We start from the raw sequence: 18,641 nt of genomic DNA, 5'->3' as shown, positions 1-18,641 counted from the left end.
AATATAAAACAGAAAATTAAGTATCTCTTGATATCCTCCCTTTAATAGAGAGCTGTTGTTACTGTTAATATGGAAAAGTAAAAGTTAATTTTTGGACAGCAAATATTTAGTGAGTAATTAAACATTTATTGAGAATTTATTGAGAATTAAATAATATAATAAATATTGATTGAGGAGAAAAAAATTGTGATAGTGTGTTGTGTGGTGTGTCGTTAGGGAACGCTTGGTCCAGCTTAGGAGCCATTCCACCAATCGACCACATTCCAAAGACCCAACACAACACAAAACACGAAAACACAAACACAACACACATCCCAATTGCAAGGTACAAGCAAAGTCCAACAACACACGAATCAAATCAGACACACAAACACAACACAACACAAACTCACCCCAAACACACTCTCCCCGTTATCCAAACAAAGCCACACTCTCTACTCTGTTCTGTTCTGTTCTGTTTTGTTTCCCACCACACCCACCCCAATGGATTGTTGGTCGTCTCCTCTACCTCTTCATGATGAATTCGAGAAGCTTGTCATTCGAATGAACCCTCCCAGGTTGGCCACTCTACCATCACTAATCCACTTCTTGCTTCTTTGCACCGCTGGGAGGTGTTTGTGCAGCGTAATAGTGTTTCATGTTGTGTTTTTTTTGCTGCCCTGCAGAGTTGCTGTGGATAACGTTTCCAGCAGAACAGACACTGTGATAAAGGTGCTAAATTCACCTCCCATTGGCCTTGTCTTTTCTGCATTGCAAAAGGGTCGCTCTGTGTGACCATTTTCCGTGAGTGTTGTTTGTTGCAGGTTGATAGCGCAAACAGACGCGGGAGTTTGCTGGAGGTGGTTCAGGTTCTCACTGACATGAATCTCAGTGTTAGAAGAGCTTACATTTCCTCTGATGGAGAATGGTTCATGGATGGTACGCTTCACTTCTCACTTCTCAATTTTCTATCTCACCTTCGCTCTGCTCAATTGTGTTTTCACTTCTTGTGATATTGTTTTATGTGGTTTTCTGTCACTGCCCAGTTTTTCATGTCACGGATCAGAATGGGAAAAAGTTTGTGCAAGATGATGTAGCCGACCGTATTCAACAGGTAGTAGATCTGTGAAACTAATCCCAGGCCATTTTTATTTTCACGTATTTTATATTTTTTAATTTCCTGTATTAATTGACCCTGAAATTAGGATTAAGTTTATTTGATATTGTTCAATTGTGAGTTATCGTAGTTTCTTAAGTCCTTTATGCTGCTCAAATTTCAAACTTTCAGCTGGAAGCTTGTGAATTGATGACCTTAAATATCTGCTATTCAACTATTTGAATAAAGGGGCAGTTGGCGGAATTGAAATATGAGATTGTTTGGTCTGTATATATCTCCAATGAAGAAAATAATGCATGATTCTGTTTGTGTTCTTTCCTTTCAACAAATCAAATTAACAACTAGAATGAAAAAGAAACCAGACAAAAGACGAAGAAGGACTAGTTTGTTTTCATTTTGAAACTTGAATCAGCAGATTTCCTCTTGCATGTCACTGCTCTGTATGGATCCATCTGAATTACCCAATTCACTCTGATAATTCCTGTTTCTCGTTGCAGTCGCTGGGTCCAAGAGCCTCTAGTTTCCGATCCTTGAGAAGATCTGTTGGGGTTCAAGCTGAAGCAGAACACACAATCATTGAATTGACCGGAAGAGACAGGCCAGGGTTGCTTTCGGAGGTTTTTGCTGTTCTTGCAGACCTGAAATGCAATGTGGTAGCAGCAGAAGTCTGGACACACAATTCAAGAATGGCATCTGTTGTTTACATCACAGATGAGGAAACAGGATTGTCCATCGACAATCCGGATCGCCTTGCTAAGATTAAGCAGCTTCTGCTGTATGTGCTGAAAGGAGACATAGATAAGAAGAGTGCCAACACTGCTGTTTCTGTTGGTTCTACTCACAAGGATAGGAGGCTGCATCAGTTGATGTATGCCGACCGTGATTATGACATAGACGATGGAGATTCTGGGTCAACAAGTGACAGGAACAAGCTCCTTGTAACTGTTGATGATTGCATAGATAAGGGATATACTGTTGTGAACTTGAGGTGTCCAGATAGACCTAAGTTACTGTTTGACACCGTGTGCACCCTCACAGACATGCAGTATGTTGTGTACCATGGAACAGTCATTGCCGAAGGACCAGAGGCATATCAGGTTAGTTTTGATGTTCTTGGAATTGACACCATGTTAGTACTTGTACATCTTACCAACTTAGACTTGAATTATAGTTATCATACTTTAGTGACATTGCATGTCTTGTCATGTTACTTGAGTGCAAAATACTACTTTCTATCATCTTGTTTGTGGTTGCTATTGGAATTCATCACTGACTGGTATGTTTTTGTTTTGCCTTCATTTACAGGAATATTATATAAGGCATGTGGATGGGTGTCCTATCAGTTCTGAAGCAGAAAGGCAAAGAGTGATTCATTGTTTGGAAGCTGCTATTAGGAGACGAACTTCTGAGGTACTACAACAAGTGATTGGTGTGCTAATTCACATGTTCTTACCAAATATTTATCAGTGATACAATTATTTTGTATTTGATTTTGCAGGGCATAAAGCTAGAACTTTGTGGGGAGGACAGGGTTGGCCTTCTGTCTGATGTAACTCGCATCTTCAGAGAAAATGGCCTTTCAGTGAACCGTGCTGAAGTTACAACCAGGGGCACTCAAGCTGTGAATGTTTTCTATGTGACTGATGTGACTGGAAATCCTGTTAAGAGTGAAACAATTGAAGCAGTTCGAAAAGAGATTGGCTTGGCCATTCTGCATGTCAAAGATGATGTCTGCTCAAAACCCGAACCCCATGAGAGAGGAAAATTCTCTCTGTCTGGTCTCTTTCGATCAAGCTCTGAGAAGTTTCTTTACAACTTGGGTCTAATGAAGTCTTATTCTTGAACCTACCGTGTTTCCAGAATTAGGAGATATATGCAATGTTCTAAATTGTAAACAGTAGCTTAGTTTAGCCTAGATAGACTGCTTTTAATCCCATTGCAATGCTTTTGTGGTAGATTTTTCTACATTTGGTGAAAGTTGTAAGTAGATGTCTGATTGTAGAGTTCAATCTAGACATGTTTCTAAGTGAATTGTATATTAATATGTCTGTTACATTAATTTCTCAGAATCAATTCAGATGGTAGGGTTTGGTCCAGGCATGTTTCTTGGTTGAATTGTATAATACTCAGCTTCTGTTACATTTTTCTCATCTCAGAAGCTCTACCATAACAAAAGTTTGCAGAATGTAAAATGAAAAGGTTTAAAACGTGTATATGTTGTCATCATTTTTGGAATTAGCTATGACAATCAACTTTAACGTTGTTTTCACTTTATGAGTCACATTATAACGTTAATTCTACTTTAACTGGTAATAATTTCATTTAATGCATATGTCGTGTTTATTCATACATCATGAACTGATCATCATTGCATTCGAACGTGTACAACATAGTATTTTGTAGCATTCACATATTCAATCGAAAACGTATCTTGAAACATGCATGTACTAAAACACAGACAAAATTATACCAGCTGTAAACTTTGTAACCAGAACACATCACATGTTAAACAAAGCGACACCAATTTACATATATCAAGCCAAAGATTATAGAGATATACGTTGGAGGGGAAAAAAACCAGGAAAGAAGAGGGTGTTATGTGGCACACTAACGTAGTACTGGTAATAGCACGTGTCGTGTACCTTCTTAAAGAGGCCGTGTAGTTTCAAAATAGTGTCTGCTAGATTGAGACGTTTCTTTTGGCCTTCACACTCTGGTTTAAGGGAAGACAGCACTTTCTTTTTTGGCAAACGCGTGTGGAAAAGTGTGCAGGTTCAACCACAATCGCTCATTTACCTTATAGTTCTGACATATAATCCAGAGCCAAATAATAGGTAGAGTTGTAAATTTCTAAGCTGAAAAAATCCATTGCACACAACAAAAACTCTTCATTTATGAACATGGACATGCTTGTTATTTAGCAGCTATACGCGTAAGATATAAAGCGCGTTTGATTTTGACACAAACCATTGCAGATGGGAAAAAAGTACAAAGGTCAATGTAAATTTATAGCAGCGGTTAACAAAAGGAAAGTTTTTTTCTTTCCCTTTTGCTGAACGTGTAACATTCGAAAGGTTTCTCTTTCTTTGTATCATCATCTAAATTCTACAAAACCCTTTTAACATTTCACTCAAACAAAAAATGTTTCCTTATTCCAGTTTATGTAGTTTTTAATTTATTATTACAAATAGAAGTTGCACATTGTGTATGAAAAGGATAAGTTTGCATCAATTATGAATCAACATCGTCAATATTATGTCATATTTATATTTAAATGTTTTCAATAAGTAAAACAAAAGATACAATTTTTTGAGAATAAAGTAAAAAGATATTGTACTTGCGAAACAATAAAAAAATAAATCCTAGTGATAATTCACATGAAATGGCGCTGAGGTTGAGTACTGTGGTTTTAGGTGTTTGTCCGAGGCATTCGAGTAAACCTAGGTTAAAGTTGAGGTTCAGAATCAGAAGTGGTTGTTGTGCTACAGTTACGAATATGGCCTTCACTGAAACCCCTTCAGCCTCCAAAGTCATTGATTCCCATCTCCACGTGTGGGCTTCACCTCAAGAGGTAACACTAACACACCACAGTACACTTTCTTCACCTTTTTCTTTTTGTATTATTAGTTAATGTTAATGTTAATGTTAATGTTATTGCTGACTTTTATTATCATCACTCACCAAATTGTGATTAACCTTTTCTTTTTGTGAAAAGGAAGGCTGGTAGATTTCCTTATTTTCCTGGACAAGAACCCACTTTACAAGGAAATGCCGATTTTTTTCTCCAGGTATGATTTAGTTTATTATCTCTCTACCCATTATTACCTGTGGGTCAATTAACTTGACAATAGTGTGTATATTTTTTTAACATTTTTGTGCAAACAGTTTGTAGATGCCTTGTTCTTGTATTTTCTGCAAATTTTGACTCATTCGTTGAGAATGTGACAGCGTCTTTCTATCTGCTGTTTCTCACAGATCCCAATGGTCTGAGATTAATTTTATGAAAAGGATTGTGTTTGCATTTGAGTTTGTGTGTATATTATTGATGCTGATGCTCACTTTTTTCAGTGTATGGAGGAGGCAGGAGTAGATGGTGCACTCATTGTGCAACCAATTAATCATAAATTTGATCATAGTTACGTCACAAGGTTTGTTACCTGTTTGATGAAAGAACTGAGTTATTTAGAGTTTTCGTATTAAACAATACTGAAACGAGAGTTTGGGTGATGGAATGTCTAGTGGAAGTGTGATCTCAGCATTGATGTGTTTTCCAATGCTGGAAATTGCCAAGGAAAGGAGAATAGGGGAGAAGAAAGGGAGAAATTCTGATAACACAATAATGGCAATGCTTGATAAGATTAGACATTCTGTTATAGAAGGACTTTTATGTGGAAACAGGGAACTACCCTTTTCTAGTAGTGAAACAAAAGGAAAGATCTCCAAGATCATTTGAAATTCCTTAAGCTAATAATTTAAAAGCTTGATCTGTCAAATTTATATATTCATTCATTATTGAAAAGGATCTTACACTGAATCATATCCCTGAAAATTTGGTTTATAACCAAGTCCCATGGCATTGTAATTTGTATGGTTTATGTAGCCAACCTTATCTAGAAGATAAGACTGTTGCTATGATAATATTAGTTGCAAAGTGAACTGTATAATACTGGAGGAAAAATTTCACATGGACTAAATTGTGGATTTCACTGTATTAATCATCACATCTTCCATGTAATGGATTTTGTTTTAACTTTTATAGTGTTATTATGTTGTGCCACTCTTGTCATTCTGTTCATTGGACAGCGTTTTGAAGAAATACCCGACCAAATTTGTTGGCTGTTGCCTTGCTAATCCAGCTGATGATGGAACTGGGCTTAAGCAATTTGAAGATCTTGTTTTGAAGGTTTAATAAATTACTTCTTTTCATCAAGATAGTTAATTTTATTACAAAATAATTGAGTTTTTCTTTTTATCTTTGATTATAGGATGGTTACCGTGCTGTTCGATTTAATCCGTATTTGTGGCCAACCGGAGAAAAGGCATGCAACCGATTTCTGTCACATGTCTGCTTGTTGATGATTTAGGCTGGAGACATAATTGAGTCATTCTTTTTTCGCCCTTACTCTTCTATTATCTGTTTTTTTTTTCACTTAGATTAATGAAGTAGTAACTTACATAGTAGATTACACTAACTTTCCCTAAGTTTTCCTGCACCTAAACAATATCCTAAAAACATTGCTATAAATATGTGCTGCAACAAACAGATGTGAATAATACTGGGTTTGGCAAATTTCTTTGCAGGGGCAGTTTCTTTCAATGTTGTTCTTTTTAGTATTTAAATTTGACTCACTTTGGAGGAATAAGGGAAAGTGTCGTATCATTGTAACGTGTAAACCTGTAGTAAATAGTGTCTTTTAGTAAAATATTAGATCTGCTTTTTAAAAAGGTGGTGGCATCATATGTTACACTAAGAGTGTACACCTTTTTACGTTGTATTGGATCAAAATTAAGAATTTGGACAAAATTCAATGGCATCGTTTCATCCATGTAGCCTATGTCTTCCAATGGAAAAAAGGCTTTGTTAATGTTGTTGTTTATTGGATCAAAATTGTCTCTTTTTTTCCGGGTTACAATTGAATGATCACAGTGCAGATGACAAATAAAGTTGGAAAGGCAATTTTCCAAAGGGCTGGAGAACTTAATGTGGCAGTGGGCTTCTTGTGTATGAAGGTGATTTTTTATTTCCTTGTATTGCAAATATAGAAGAACTGTCTTGTTGTAAAGTTTCTTCCCATCATTTCATTTTGCTGTAACATTCCTACTTTTGGCTTATGGTATCGCTACCCTTTTATACAGTTGTTGAGACACTTCCTTGTATGAAGTTGACGAAATTAAGAATCATTGTGTTGAATAATTTCAGGGGCTTGGTCTGTATATTTCTGAAATTGAGCAACTGTGCACAGAATTTCCATCAACAGTAGTATTGCTTGACCATTTGGCCTTTTGCAAACCACCAACGTAAGCCATATTATTATATTTACAATAATAGTCTGAAAGACACAGACAAGTTCCCTTATATGAATATTGTGTTGCAGAAATGATGAGGAAGCTCTTGTCTTTTCTCAACTTTTAAATCTGTCTAGATTCCCACAAGTAAGTGTTTGATTCTTTCCTCATCAGCGTGACTTCAAGGAAGCACAACATGCATAAAGTTCTCATTAGCTTCACTTTTTCTATACTGCTGAAGACCATGACAGAAGCACAGATTTTTAACTCTTGTAGATGCTAATTCTATTTTTTCCAATATCAGTAGTATCCTCTTATCAATTAAATGAGTCAAATGGTAAAAGATGAAATCTGAGATATTGGTATGATCAAAATTCATTTAACTTGTTGAAGTCCTTTGATTTTTTGTTTTTCCCTTATCAGTGAAACCTCTAGCATGAGTATGCTAAATTTTGAATTTATGACAGGTACATGTGAAATTTAGTGCCTTTTTCAGAGTGTCAAGAGGACAGTTTCCTTATCTGGATTTGTCTGTTCTCTTATCCCAAGTTGTCTCTCACTTTGGTGCTAACCGTGTAATGTGGGGCAGGTAACTTCCAATCATACATGTGTTCAGCTAAAATAGAACTCAATTTAGTGAGGAAACAGTAGAATGGGGAAAGGGGTAAGAGAATCTTATCCATAAACAACCAAAGTAACTTTTTTTTTCTTTTCCAATCATGCTGTTACAGTGATTTTCCATATGTTGTTGCTGAATGTGGTTACAAAGGAGCCAAAGAAGCAGTGCATCATATTGCAAATGAGATCTCTTTGCCTTTATCAGATTTAGAGTGGATCATGGGAAAGACAGCTACACAACTCTTCCAAAACCAATTGACTCCACTCAAGAACTGAGAGTGGGGATGCTCTGAGTTCTGCAAAACTTTTTAACTGTTATATCATAATTCAGATGTTGGATATAGATCCTAAACTGTGAAAGCATTGAAGCTATGTTTTTTTAATTTTCTTACCAAACATTTTCTTACTGGGCTTGATTTGGTTTTTCTGGTTGAAGTAAATCATTTGTTGGTGATAACTTAATTGTTGTTCTTGCTCGGTTCTCTGCATTTTTTCAGAAAGCTATGACATATATATATATATATATATATATATATATATATATATATATATATATATATATATATATATATATATATATATATATATAATCCACAGAAGGTGATGATGTGTTGAATTTGAATATTAATGTTGTACAACTGCAAAATAGAAAATTTCTATCTATAAAAAACTCTTTTTAGGTGTATTTATGTATATTTTTAATACTATTAAAAAACATGAGTATACTAAATCCATTGACCTGTCAAAGCGTCTCATTTAGGAACACCTAGATCTGGTCTTTCTAAAGATTCTCTAGTACATAAGATAGGGACAAGTGTACGAGAAAAAGGTACTAGTAATTATTTCATGTCTATAGAGGGTTATTATTTTTTGGTATAAATGTGTTGTTTGAGATTGATAAAATTATAGCAAGTGATAAAATGATCTTTTAAATATTTAAGGCGAGTGTATGTTCAACATAAAAAGACGAAATTACAAGATTTTGGGAGGTAAAATTAATGATTAAGTGATAACAGTTATACAGTAATTAATCTTCAAGTTTAGTGGTTAGAAAGAATTAAGATTTATTTGGATAAAACTGTTACTTAAAAGAAATAATACAAATAAAATGAGTTTCACCATGTAAAATTTATACAATTTGTTCACCATTAAATTTACTCTAATTCATCAAAACTTTTCTTCCTATTTCTAGTCGTATGAGGTAATGGCTATGGTGTATCGGATAGGATGATTTAGATTTGTTCCTTTCACATTATATTATATTTTGTTAAAAAAGAAAAGTAAAAAAAAATAAAAATACACACGATCTTTAGTAGAGGATACAAAAATTAGATATTGTTTTATGTAAGGTTTTTAAAATGATAACTTGTAATTATTTGAATAATACTTATATTTTATCTTCAAAATATTTATTGTATTTTTTTCTTATTTTGATACTGTATAGTTTATTTTAATCATTACATTATTTATGATTATTTTTATTTAACGTTGTACTCCATGATAACTTTAAATTAGCGAAATTTTTTAGCTAAGGAAAAACAATTCTTTCTTTTTATTTATTCAATAAACTGCAGTTATTATGGTATTTAATATATAGTGTATTTTTTACATTTTATAAAATAACCCGCTTTTCCATGTTTTAACTATTAAGCATTGGGAGAAATACAATAGGTTTTAAAAAATGTTACCATTGAGTATTTCAATTTGTGGATTCAGTTATCAGTCATTACGAATTAATTTATCATATTCGTGTATTTCATTTTATAAAATAAATAAAAATTGATTTTACTATTTTAGTTTTTACCATGGAAAACAGTTAAAGCTAATAAAAATATTTTTTTATAACTATAAGTACTTAAATTAATAAATTCACTTATTTGTCAAAAGAGAGTTTAGTTAAGTTGGTTAAATAAGATGTTTGGGTTGTGTCAAACTTCCTGACACGTGTTTAACTATTACAAATAAAAATGTTCATTCACCTGTTAAAGTTTTAGTCAAAGTAACTCATCAACTTCATAAAAAACATTGGTTACAAGAGGAAAACAGAGAAAACAGAAAGAAGTGAAAATCACAAAAATGGAGGATCTTTAGAGAGGTGGCAGAAATCAGTGGAAGCCATTTTTAGGGCGAGTTTGCTTAGCTTTGCTCTTCTTCTTCTTGCTCCTCAACTTCTCACTCACAAATGCTCTCTCAATCTGCTCCACCCTTTGCGAGAGAGAGTTGAGAAGTGTAGTCTCTGTTTCATTCCTCTGAAAAAGCTGCGTCATCATCTCCATCATCTTCTGGTTATCTTCCACAAGCTTCTCCAACAACATCTCCTTCTTCTTCTTCTTCTTCTCATCACCTTCCTCTGTTTCACAATCCCCTTTCACCAAACTCTTTCCTTCTTCATCATCTTCCTTCCCTTCCACCTCCTCATTCCTCAAAACTTCAATCTTCTCTTCTTCCTTTTGCTCCTCACACGTAATTTCACCCTCCTTTCCCTCTTCATCCATTGCATTACATTCCTCTTCCTTCACCAAACAATCCTCTGAACCCAGAACGGACATTTCATCGAGCATTTCTTGAACGGCAATAGCTTTTTTTATGACAGACTTTCTGCACTCCCTGAGGCCAGAGTAGTGCAACACCCGAACAGAATCCAGCCTCAGAAGCAAGTTCATGATGGTCTCGATCACCCTCACCCTCTCCTTTTCTTCCCTCCTCAACACTTCCACTCGAATCCCGCTCTCGATCCGCTCCAACTCCACCCTCATGGCACCGATCTTCTTCATCGCGTTCCTCACAAGGAACCCTCTCAACATCCTCTGAATCTTTATCGCAGACTCGGTTCTGCTGCGCTCTGAACCCACAAAGTGAACCGGAATGGAAACCACCTTAGAGGGTACTCTGTAGTAACCAGGCTCGCCCGTGCTCTGATGGGTTCTGTAAAAAGGATGGCTGTTCTTCATCTGCATCATTGTGCGTCGTGTGGATTTCGAGAATTTTAAGGATTTAGAGAATTCTAAGGTTTTTGCTTTTGTTTGTGAGTAAAAAGGTAACAGAGGAAGATATTTATACCGAGGAAGGGACAAGGAGAACGAAAGTTCCAGAAGTTTCAGGACCAAAAGGAAGAATTAACGACTTGCTTACGTGGCGTCACTATGCTCTCTTTCTAGAGAGCTGTGGATTCTTCTTCTACTTTCTCGTCTCTTCCGCCACATCATCATTTTTGGAACTTTATAACACATTTCGAACTAGATTTTTTTTTTTTAATTTAAATTACAACTTGCAAATCTTATTGTAGTATAAGTAGGGATGGAAGTGTTAATATATAGAAATTATCAGTAGAAAGAAAACCTAAATTTTAATTTGGGGAAAATTAAAATTATGGGCGTGTATATATACAAATACAAAAACAATATAACACAGACATCAATAAAAATAAAATTAAAGTTTAAAATATTTTATTTTGTAAAAATGAGATAAATTTAAACATTAATTAAGACAACATTAAAATTTGATCTGTTTATTAAATTTTAATTGTTAATTTCTCTTTTTCCATATCATTTAAAATTGATGTCTAAGACCTATGTATGTTATCACGATACACGATAGGTAATTAGGCTATGAGCCAAAAAATATATATATATATATCCGACCCCGAAAATTTTGAAGAAAATTTAAGTGTACAATCGTTTGGTTCATTCAAATGAACGAATTATATTAAACGAATAAAATTGATTTAAATGAATCATATCAGTTTCCAAAACATCAAATATCATTCTGTGAATTTGGATTTCTATCGAACAGAGCAAATGCATAGATAATAAGAAGGGAATTTTGAGTTTCCAAAACAAAATCTTGAGAACACTTCATTGAAATGAATGAATTACAATGAACATCAACTTCAACACCAAAAGCAGTTACAGATGAGAAAAAGAAAGCGAGATTACAAAATTACAAAATCTCAGATGAAGCAATTTCTGAGATGAGTTTGTTTAATTTTTCTATCAGTCTTTCTCTTTTTCTTCCTTCTCAACCTCTCACAAGCCAAGGCTCTCTCAAGCTGCTCCACCCTCTGTGTGAGAGAGGTGATTAGTGCAGTGTGCACCTCATTCCTCTGAAACAGTTGTGCCATCATCTCTATCATCTTCTGATTATCTTCCACCATCTTCTCCATCAACAAACTCTTCTCCACACTCTCCTTCTCTTGCACCTCCTCATTCCTCAAACCTTCATTATCCTCTTCCTCATTCCTCAAATCTTCTTCTTCTTCTTCTTTCACCAAACAATTCCCTTCTTCCACTTCTTCAACTTCTTCCATGGCACATTCATCCTCCTTCTCTTCCATTTGATCAAGCATTTCCTGAAGGGCAATGGCTTTTCTGATAACAGACTTTCTGCACTCCCTCAGGCCAGAGTAGTGCAATACCCGAACCGAATCCAACTTCAGAAGCAAGTTCATGATGGTCTCGATCACCCTCACCCTCTCCTTCGCTTCCCTCTTCACCTCTTCGACTCGAATCTCGCTCTCGATCCGTGCCAACTCCACCCTCATGGCCTCGATCTTCTTCAAAGTTTTCCTCACCAGAAACCCTCTCAACACCCGTTGAATCTCTGTTGCAGACGCCTCTCTGCTGCGCTCTGAACCCACGAAGTGAACCGGAATGGAAACCACCTTAGAGGGTGCTCTGTAAAAGCTTGGCTCAACCATGCCCCAGGGAGTTCTCTTGAAAGCTGTGTTCTTCATCTGCATCGGTTTCGAGAATTTTAAGGTTTTTGTTTTTGGTTGTGATGATTAAGGTAAGGTAACAGACAATGAGATTTTATAACAGGAATGGAAAAGATGAAAGTTCGAGAAGTTTCAGGAGAACAACAAGAAACTGTCATTTCGGTCTTCTAGAAAACTGTTTCGTATTCCAACACGTCATCATTCTTTTACACAAAATACACTTACTTTATTTACTTACTCTCTGTACTTCAATAAATATTTACCTCTATTCTACTTTTGATAAAAAAAATAGTTTTTGTTTGTAATTTTAAAAAATTACATTAATTATTTTTAAATTTTTTTATTTAAAGTCTACTCAATATAATATTTCAAAAAACAAAATATTAAAATGTCACTTACTAATTTTTTAAAAAAAAAAAATTAGCTTGCGAAAGTTTAGAAATTTCACATTAGATCCCGACATTTTTTTTTTACTTTTGATTCCTTTAACTTTCTTTCAGTTTGCACTTGGTTTTAATATATTCCATGTTTTCGACATTATTTCATAATGAAAAACATAGCAATTGGCATGATAAAAAATTGAGAAAAAGAATCTAATCTTTTTTAAATTACTTTAAAAAATTAATATAATAATAAGAACGACATATAAATAAATATTTTTCAAACACTAAATACAAAAACTTGTAAATATTTTAAGAATGAAAAAACATATATTAAAGACTAAATACAAAGTTAGTAAATTTGTTAGAAATGAAAACATCGTAAAATCTTAAGAATATTAAGAAGGTTAGTATCTTTCCCTGATATATATTTAAAAATCAAAGGGATATAGATGTTATTTTATTAAAGATGTGACATCAATGAATTTTATTTTAAAATTAACAAATATATGAGTACTATTTAGTATATTCTTTTAAAAAATAATTATAATTTTATCTATTTTTAATTAAAATTAGTGCAAGTGACCTCTTTTTTTGTACCATATTAGTATCCATCAACAAATCGAACTGTTAACCATTTCTCCTCTGAGTTTTGATCCGAACTTTGAAAATGGGCCACTTCACTTTGTGGCCCAAAAATTGTCAAGCCCTAATTGAAACCTTTTAACTGGGCTGCTAAACCTCCTAACAAATGATTATAAGATAGAGTTATTCGTTCTGCATCCTCATTATTGCTAACATCAGTCCTACAAACATCTAAAAAGACAAAAATATCCTCTTTCTTTGTATCATGTCACCACTGTCGTCATCATACTGCTACGTTATGTAAGAAGAAGAAAAAGAAGTAGAAGAAACAGAACTCTTCCGAAAAGCTCATTCTGGAATTGAAAATTATGTTGTAAAAATTGTGGAATAATTTTCATATTTTCAAAAAAGTCATTTCGAAAAGTATAATACATGTTTCGGAAAACATGTTCCAAAAATGATTTCCGGAGAACTCCTTCCATAATGTATTGCAGAAAATTTGTTTCCAATTTTTTTTTTTTTCAAAAATCTTGTTTTAAAAATTTCAGAAAAATTGTTCTGAAAATTTCTTAGAGCAGAAAATAAAAATTTACAAATTTGCAGATAAATGCAATAAGAAAAAGCTTAAATAATAATTTATGATTAAATATGTTTTTGGTCTTTTAAGTTGTAGTCAAATTTGAAATTAGTTTCTTTTCAAAAATTTTGACCAAATTAGTCTTTTACGTCTAAAAATACGTGAATTAATTATTTTAACCAAATTTATTAAGTTTATTTAATGTTTCAAGTGCATTTCATAATAATATTTGAATTGTTTATACCGTTTAACATATTTTTGTTTCAATGTGAACTCAATTATTATTATAAAATGTGTTTAAAATGTCAAATAAATTTATCAAAATGCATTTTTAGAGATAAAAGACTAAATTGGTATAAAATTTAAAAAGACAATAATTCTAAAACTTACTTAAAATTAAGAAAAAAAAAACATATTTAATCTAATAATTTATGTTGACCCACATGCCACATTTTCGTAAAAAGCCCTAATGGGAGAACCCTTTTGACCTCCAATTATGACAAACAACAGGTCAAACTTTGGGTTAAGTTCATGGCAACGTCCTAACAACACAACCTTTGAAATATAGAATGGTAAGATAAACGGTTATTTTCTTGTGTGCAAACAAAGATATTACAATAATTTTGTCGAAAGAAACGAATATAATATTTTGTGTTAAATGAAGAAGAAGAAGAGATGAGAGAGAGAAAAGAAAAAAAAAAAAAAAAGCAGTGTGATTTCCAAAGCATGCAGTCATTATTCCATTCCAAAACGACAATTGATCGAAAAGTGTGGGCACGTCAGCATGGTTGCGCCGCCTGAATGAGCAGCAGAGCATGCGGTGGAAAGAAAAGAAACACCACGCCTTCTTCTTCTCTCTTCTCTCTTCTCTCCTTTTTCACTGTGTTTTCAACACCACCATCTGCACCTTTGTCACTGCTTTAGGTGAACACCCTCTCTCTCTCTCTCTCTCTCTCTCTCTCTCTCTCCTATTCCTATTCCTATCCCTACTCTATCATCATCCTCACATACCATGCACAACACAAACATTACTATCCAATGCCTTATGTCAGAAACAACAACCAAAAAGGTTGCTTGGTCGACAACAAGGACGCAATCTTGGACAAACATTCATCCGGCTTTACATGCTCACAATTCTGCTATACGTAGATTAGCCCTTTGCTTTTTCGTTTTTTCTGCCTTCTGTTGTCCTTCTGTTTCTGTTTCTATCAATAACACTGCTTTTTTCACCTCACACTGTGTCACACACAAACATGCATCATGCATAGCATTTGCATTCTTCTCCTCCTCGATCGAGTAACCAATGCAAGCAAGCAGCGTTACGGCTACAATGCATGTATCATCCACACAACAACAGACAACACCCCCTCTGAATCAGAGACACGCCCTGCGACAACATCAGACAAATCAATAAAGCATAACCCCTTCTTCAATTCTTCAACTTTTTCCAACCCTTATAAAAACCATGCCTCCTCTTCCCATTTTTCTCATCCAAACTTGTACTTTTTCTTCCTTCATTCTTACAAGAACAAGAACAATGCATTACCAAGTGGAGTCTCCTTCTGCTGCTGCTGCTGCATGGAGCTACCTGATGAGGGTTCGGAGCATGGAAGAGGATCAGATGGAGAGAGTGGTGAGGTTGGCCTCTCAGAGTGCTGTGGTGATTTTCAGTGTGAGTAGCTGTTGCATGTGCCATGCAATGAAGACGCTCTTCTGTGGCATGGGGGTTAACCCCACTGTTCATGAGCTCGACCAAGACCCCAAAGGAAAAGACATGGAGAGAGCACTGATGAGGCTTCTTGGAAATGGAATCAACACCACTGCTGCAACTGTTCCTGTCGTCTTCATTGGAGGAAAACTTGTTGGCTCCATGGACAGGGTTCTGGCCTTCCACATCAGTGGCACCCTTGTCCCTCTTCTCAAACAAGCTGGAGCTTTGTGGCTTTGAAACACTTTCTTTTTACTCAAGACATTGTTATATCAATACATCAGATTTTATATCAGAAAACCACCAAAAATTTTAACCTCTCAATTTTCCTCGTTTGCCTCTTGTAGTTTCTGCTTTGTGCGTGCTTTGTAGTTTGTATAAAGAAGCACATGTATTATGGAAATGAACAACAACTTCTACTCAAAGTCTGAAACACTATCCTTGACTTTAACTTTTTTTAAATATATATATCTTGGTATGAATGTAAACTCCTATGACAGGACCACATAATAACTCTATGCCAGTTTTCTAGCGAGTCTTTCAATTTATGGGAAAAGTTAATCGATAATTTAAGTGCATGTCACATGAAAATTTGTCTGAGTCCAGAGACACGCGACAATTTCTCCCCTAGTGTACCTAGATGTTTGCTCTTTGGAGACCATTTTCAGAGAAAGAAGTGAAAAGAGTGTCTGTGGAAGGAAGTTCTGATTTTTTTTCATCCATCTAACTTTGCTTCATTGATGGGAAAATATTATGATCATTGACTCAACAAAGTATAATAATATAAAGTCTTTTATAAGCTGATATCATGGCTCAATGAGTAATAACCTGCTTTATAGTCTTACTATGATGTTTGTGTTAACTTCTGAATTTGGTTCCCTGTGTTTTTGTTAATGTGAAGGAAATTTGAACATCTCATTACCATATTTTCACATGCTGTGTCTGAGTCCATAGACCGTGTGAATGTACTGTCGCAGATATTTGGGGATACTCTTCTATATTCACCCGTTAGAGCAAACACATAAACTTTGGCTTACTTTTCTGTACTTTGTGCTACTATTTTTGTAGGCTAGGAATATTCAGCCTCCAATGTATCAGAATCATATCTTGAGCTGGATATGCATGTCACAAATCATCATGTCATGTCATCTGTGTAAAACATGCTTGAAAAGTTTTATTTTTTCTTCAAGATCAGATCAAGGAACAAGTGAGTGTTATTACACTACGAGATTTCACGTTTATTAAGAATATAAAATGTACAATTTCATTGATGATATCAACATAAGCAGCAGCAGCAGTACTGTATTATATTCAAACTAATCTGAAACTGTTCCATATAACAGGCAACCTTAGGGTATGTTTTTGATGATGAAGATGGAAAATGTTAAACCATGGGAGGGTGGTGTTCTGCTTCAACAGGAGAGGGTGCAGGTGCAACCTTGATGCTGCTATTAGCTATATAGAGCATGCCACAACCAGAAAAAATGGCAAACACAACAAAAGCAAACGAAAATATTAAGAAAAGAGCAATGCCAAATGCTGCCCACAGAACTTCTTGCTGTTTTCGAGCTCTGTTATGCATCACTGCTGCCAATTCCATCACGAAATGGATCATCAGAATGAAACAGAAACAAACCATCAGAATACTAAAGAAAAGAGAAAGTACAAGAATCGCCATTTTTTCTCTCCCATTCAACATTTTCTCTCTCTCCACAAATAACAAAGGCCTCAAAAATTATCACAACATAGATTACAAATTTTTCTCTGTAACTATATGTAACACAATGATAATAATAATAGTTACTATTAAATATCTGCATTCAAAGATAAATTATCAGTATCAGGTCTCTGACATATAATTTGTCTATGAATGTTTAAGAATATTTTTCATACTGAATGATATTTTATACTATTTAAAAATATTTATAATTTTTATTTTTTTGAATAAAAATAATACTAGTAATTTATTTAATACTAACAATATATATATATATATAGAGGTGACGTGTTGAGATTTTCTTAATATAAATAACTTTTAGCTGATATTGAGGGGCAGGTAATGTTTCACACCAAAGCCTTTTGGAAAAGCTGTATATATACTGTTTTGGGCTTAGTTTGGTCTATCAAATGTTAAAGCGTCACGAATAATAAAATAAAATATATTATGTTGGATTTATCCAACGGAAATATATTAATCAAGTTTTTTTTTTTTTAAATTGCGATTTAAGATATATTTAGATGAAAAAAAGTGGTTTTTTAAGATATATTTAGATGAAAAAAAAAGTGGTATTTTTACAAGTTGAATTTATTTTATTCATGAATTAAGTTACAACTAATTTCTTATATAATTTTTACATTTTTGTAAAAAAAATTAATTTTGATTTCTATAAAACTGTATTTTTTTTACTTTTCTCTCGTTTATGAAAAAATCTATTAATGATCCCAAAGATATTTTGTAGAAGTTATATGTAATGGGTCACTTCAGAAATATAAACCCCAAAATTTTAGGATTGACGTACAGTCCTTGATCCATTGGCAGAGAGTTTTACACTTGCATGTTAAGTATGCGTCACTATTTTGTGATGCAAAAATTATTAAACTATTAAACACTCCATAAGTCTTTCAAAAAATTTAACAAACAATTTTAAATTTACCAAATCAATTTTTGTGAAAATCACAACCATATAATATTCTGATCTAATTGTTGATTTTGCTATTTGTTTAATCAATAATAATTTGGAAAAGAGTTTAGCACTTCATATTCGTTTTCATACCTTTCATTCAGTATTATACCAACTGAGTAACCAGGCCATTTTAAAAAAGAAATTTAGGTTTGTAAGCAATAACAGTATTAAATTATACCATTATAGGACACTTTTAATAATAAATTTTGGGTTAAATATATTTTTCATCTCCAAATTTCAGTAAAATTTACAATTAGTCTATCTTCGAAACTT

The 18,641-nt window shown here is 33.9% G+C and overlaps 5 protein-coding genes across 5 annotated transcripts; 3 read left to right on the top strand and 2 right to left on the bottom strand.

Moving 5' to 3' along the window:
- Positions 1–266: 266 nt before the first annotated feature.
- Positions 267–3,192, top strand: LOC114184955 (ACT domain-containing protein ACR4-like). Its single transcript, XM_028072379.2, has 7 exons — positions 267–557; positions 666–711; positions 804–918; positions 1,026–1,093; positions 1,594–2,193; positions 2,402–2,506; positions 2,595–3,192. Exons 1-7 carry the CDS (start codon positions 484–486, stop codon positions 2,937–2,939), a joined length of 1,353 nt encoding a protein of 450 aa, XP_027928180.1. The 5' UTR covers positions 267–483; the 3' UTR covers positions 2,940–3,192.
- A 1,208-nt stretch (positions 3,193–4,400) lies between these two features.
- LOC114184956 (catalytic/ hydrolase) lies at positions 4,401–8,182 on the top strand. Its single transcript, XM_028072380.2, has 10 exons — positions 4,401–4,667; positions 4,816–4,884; positions 5,165–5,244; positions 5,900–5,999; positions 6,082–6,135; positions 6,749–6,826; positions 7,017–7,114; positions 7,192–7,249; positions 7,570–7,691; positions 7,834–8,182. The coding sequence occupies exons 1-10, from the start codon at positions 4,479–4,481 to the stop codon at positions 7,994–7,996; spliced, it is 1,011 nt and encodes a 336-aa protein (XP_027928181.1). The 5' UTR covers positions 4,401–4,478; the 3' UTR covers positions 7,997–8,182.
- Positions 8,183–9,708: 1,526 nt separating this feature from the next.
- Positions 9,709–10,750, bottom strand: LOC114185998 (uncharacterized). The gene has a single exon (XM_028073990.2). It carries the CDS (start codon positions 10,678–10,680, stop codon positions 9,826–9,828), a length of 855 nt encoding a protein of 284 aa, XP_027929791.1. The 5' UTR covers positions 10,681–10,750; the 3' UTR covers positions 9,709–9,825.
- Positions 10,751–11,540: 790 nt separating this feature from the next.
- LOC114185993 (uncharacterized) lies at positions 11,541–12,496 on the bottom strand. Its single transcript, XM_028073985.2, has one exon. The coding sequence runs from the start codon at positions 12,456–12,458 to the stop codon at positions 11,670–11,672; it is 789 nt and encodes a 262-aa protein (XP_027929786.2). The 5' UTR covers positions 12,459–12,496; the 3' UTR covers positions 11,541–11,669.
- A 2,850-nt stretch (positions 12,497–15,346) lies between these two features.
- Positions 15,347–16,109, top strand: LOC114183047 (glutaredoxin-C1-like). The gene has a single exon (XM_028069880.2). It carries the CDS (start codon positions 15,442–15,444, stop codon positions 15,922–15,924), a length of 483 nt encoding a protein of 160 aa, XP_027925681.2. The 5' UTR covers positions 15,347–15,441; the 3' UTR covers positions 15,925–16,109.
- The last annotated feature ends 2,532 nt before the right edge of the window (positions 16,110–18,641 follow it).

Source organism: Vigna unguiculata, chromosome 5 (genome assembly GCF_037176805.1).
Source record: "Vigna unguiculata cultivar grain cowpea cultivar isolate G323 ecotype 2 chromosome 5, ASM3717680v1, whole genome shotgun sequence".
NCBI classification, from domain to species: Eukaryota; Viridiplantae; Streptophyta; class Magnoliopsida; order Fabales; family Fabaceae; genus Vigna; species Vigna unguiculata.
This window is presented reverse-complemented; position numbering and strand designations above follow the sequence as displayed.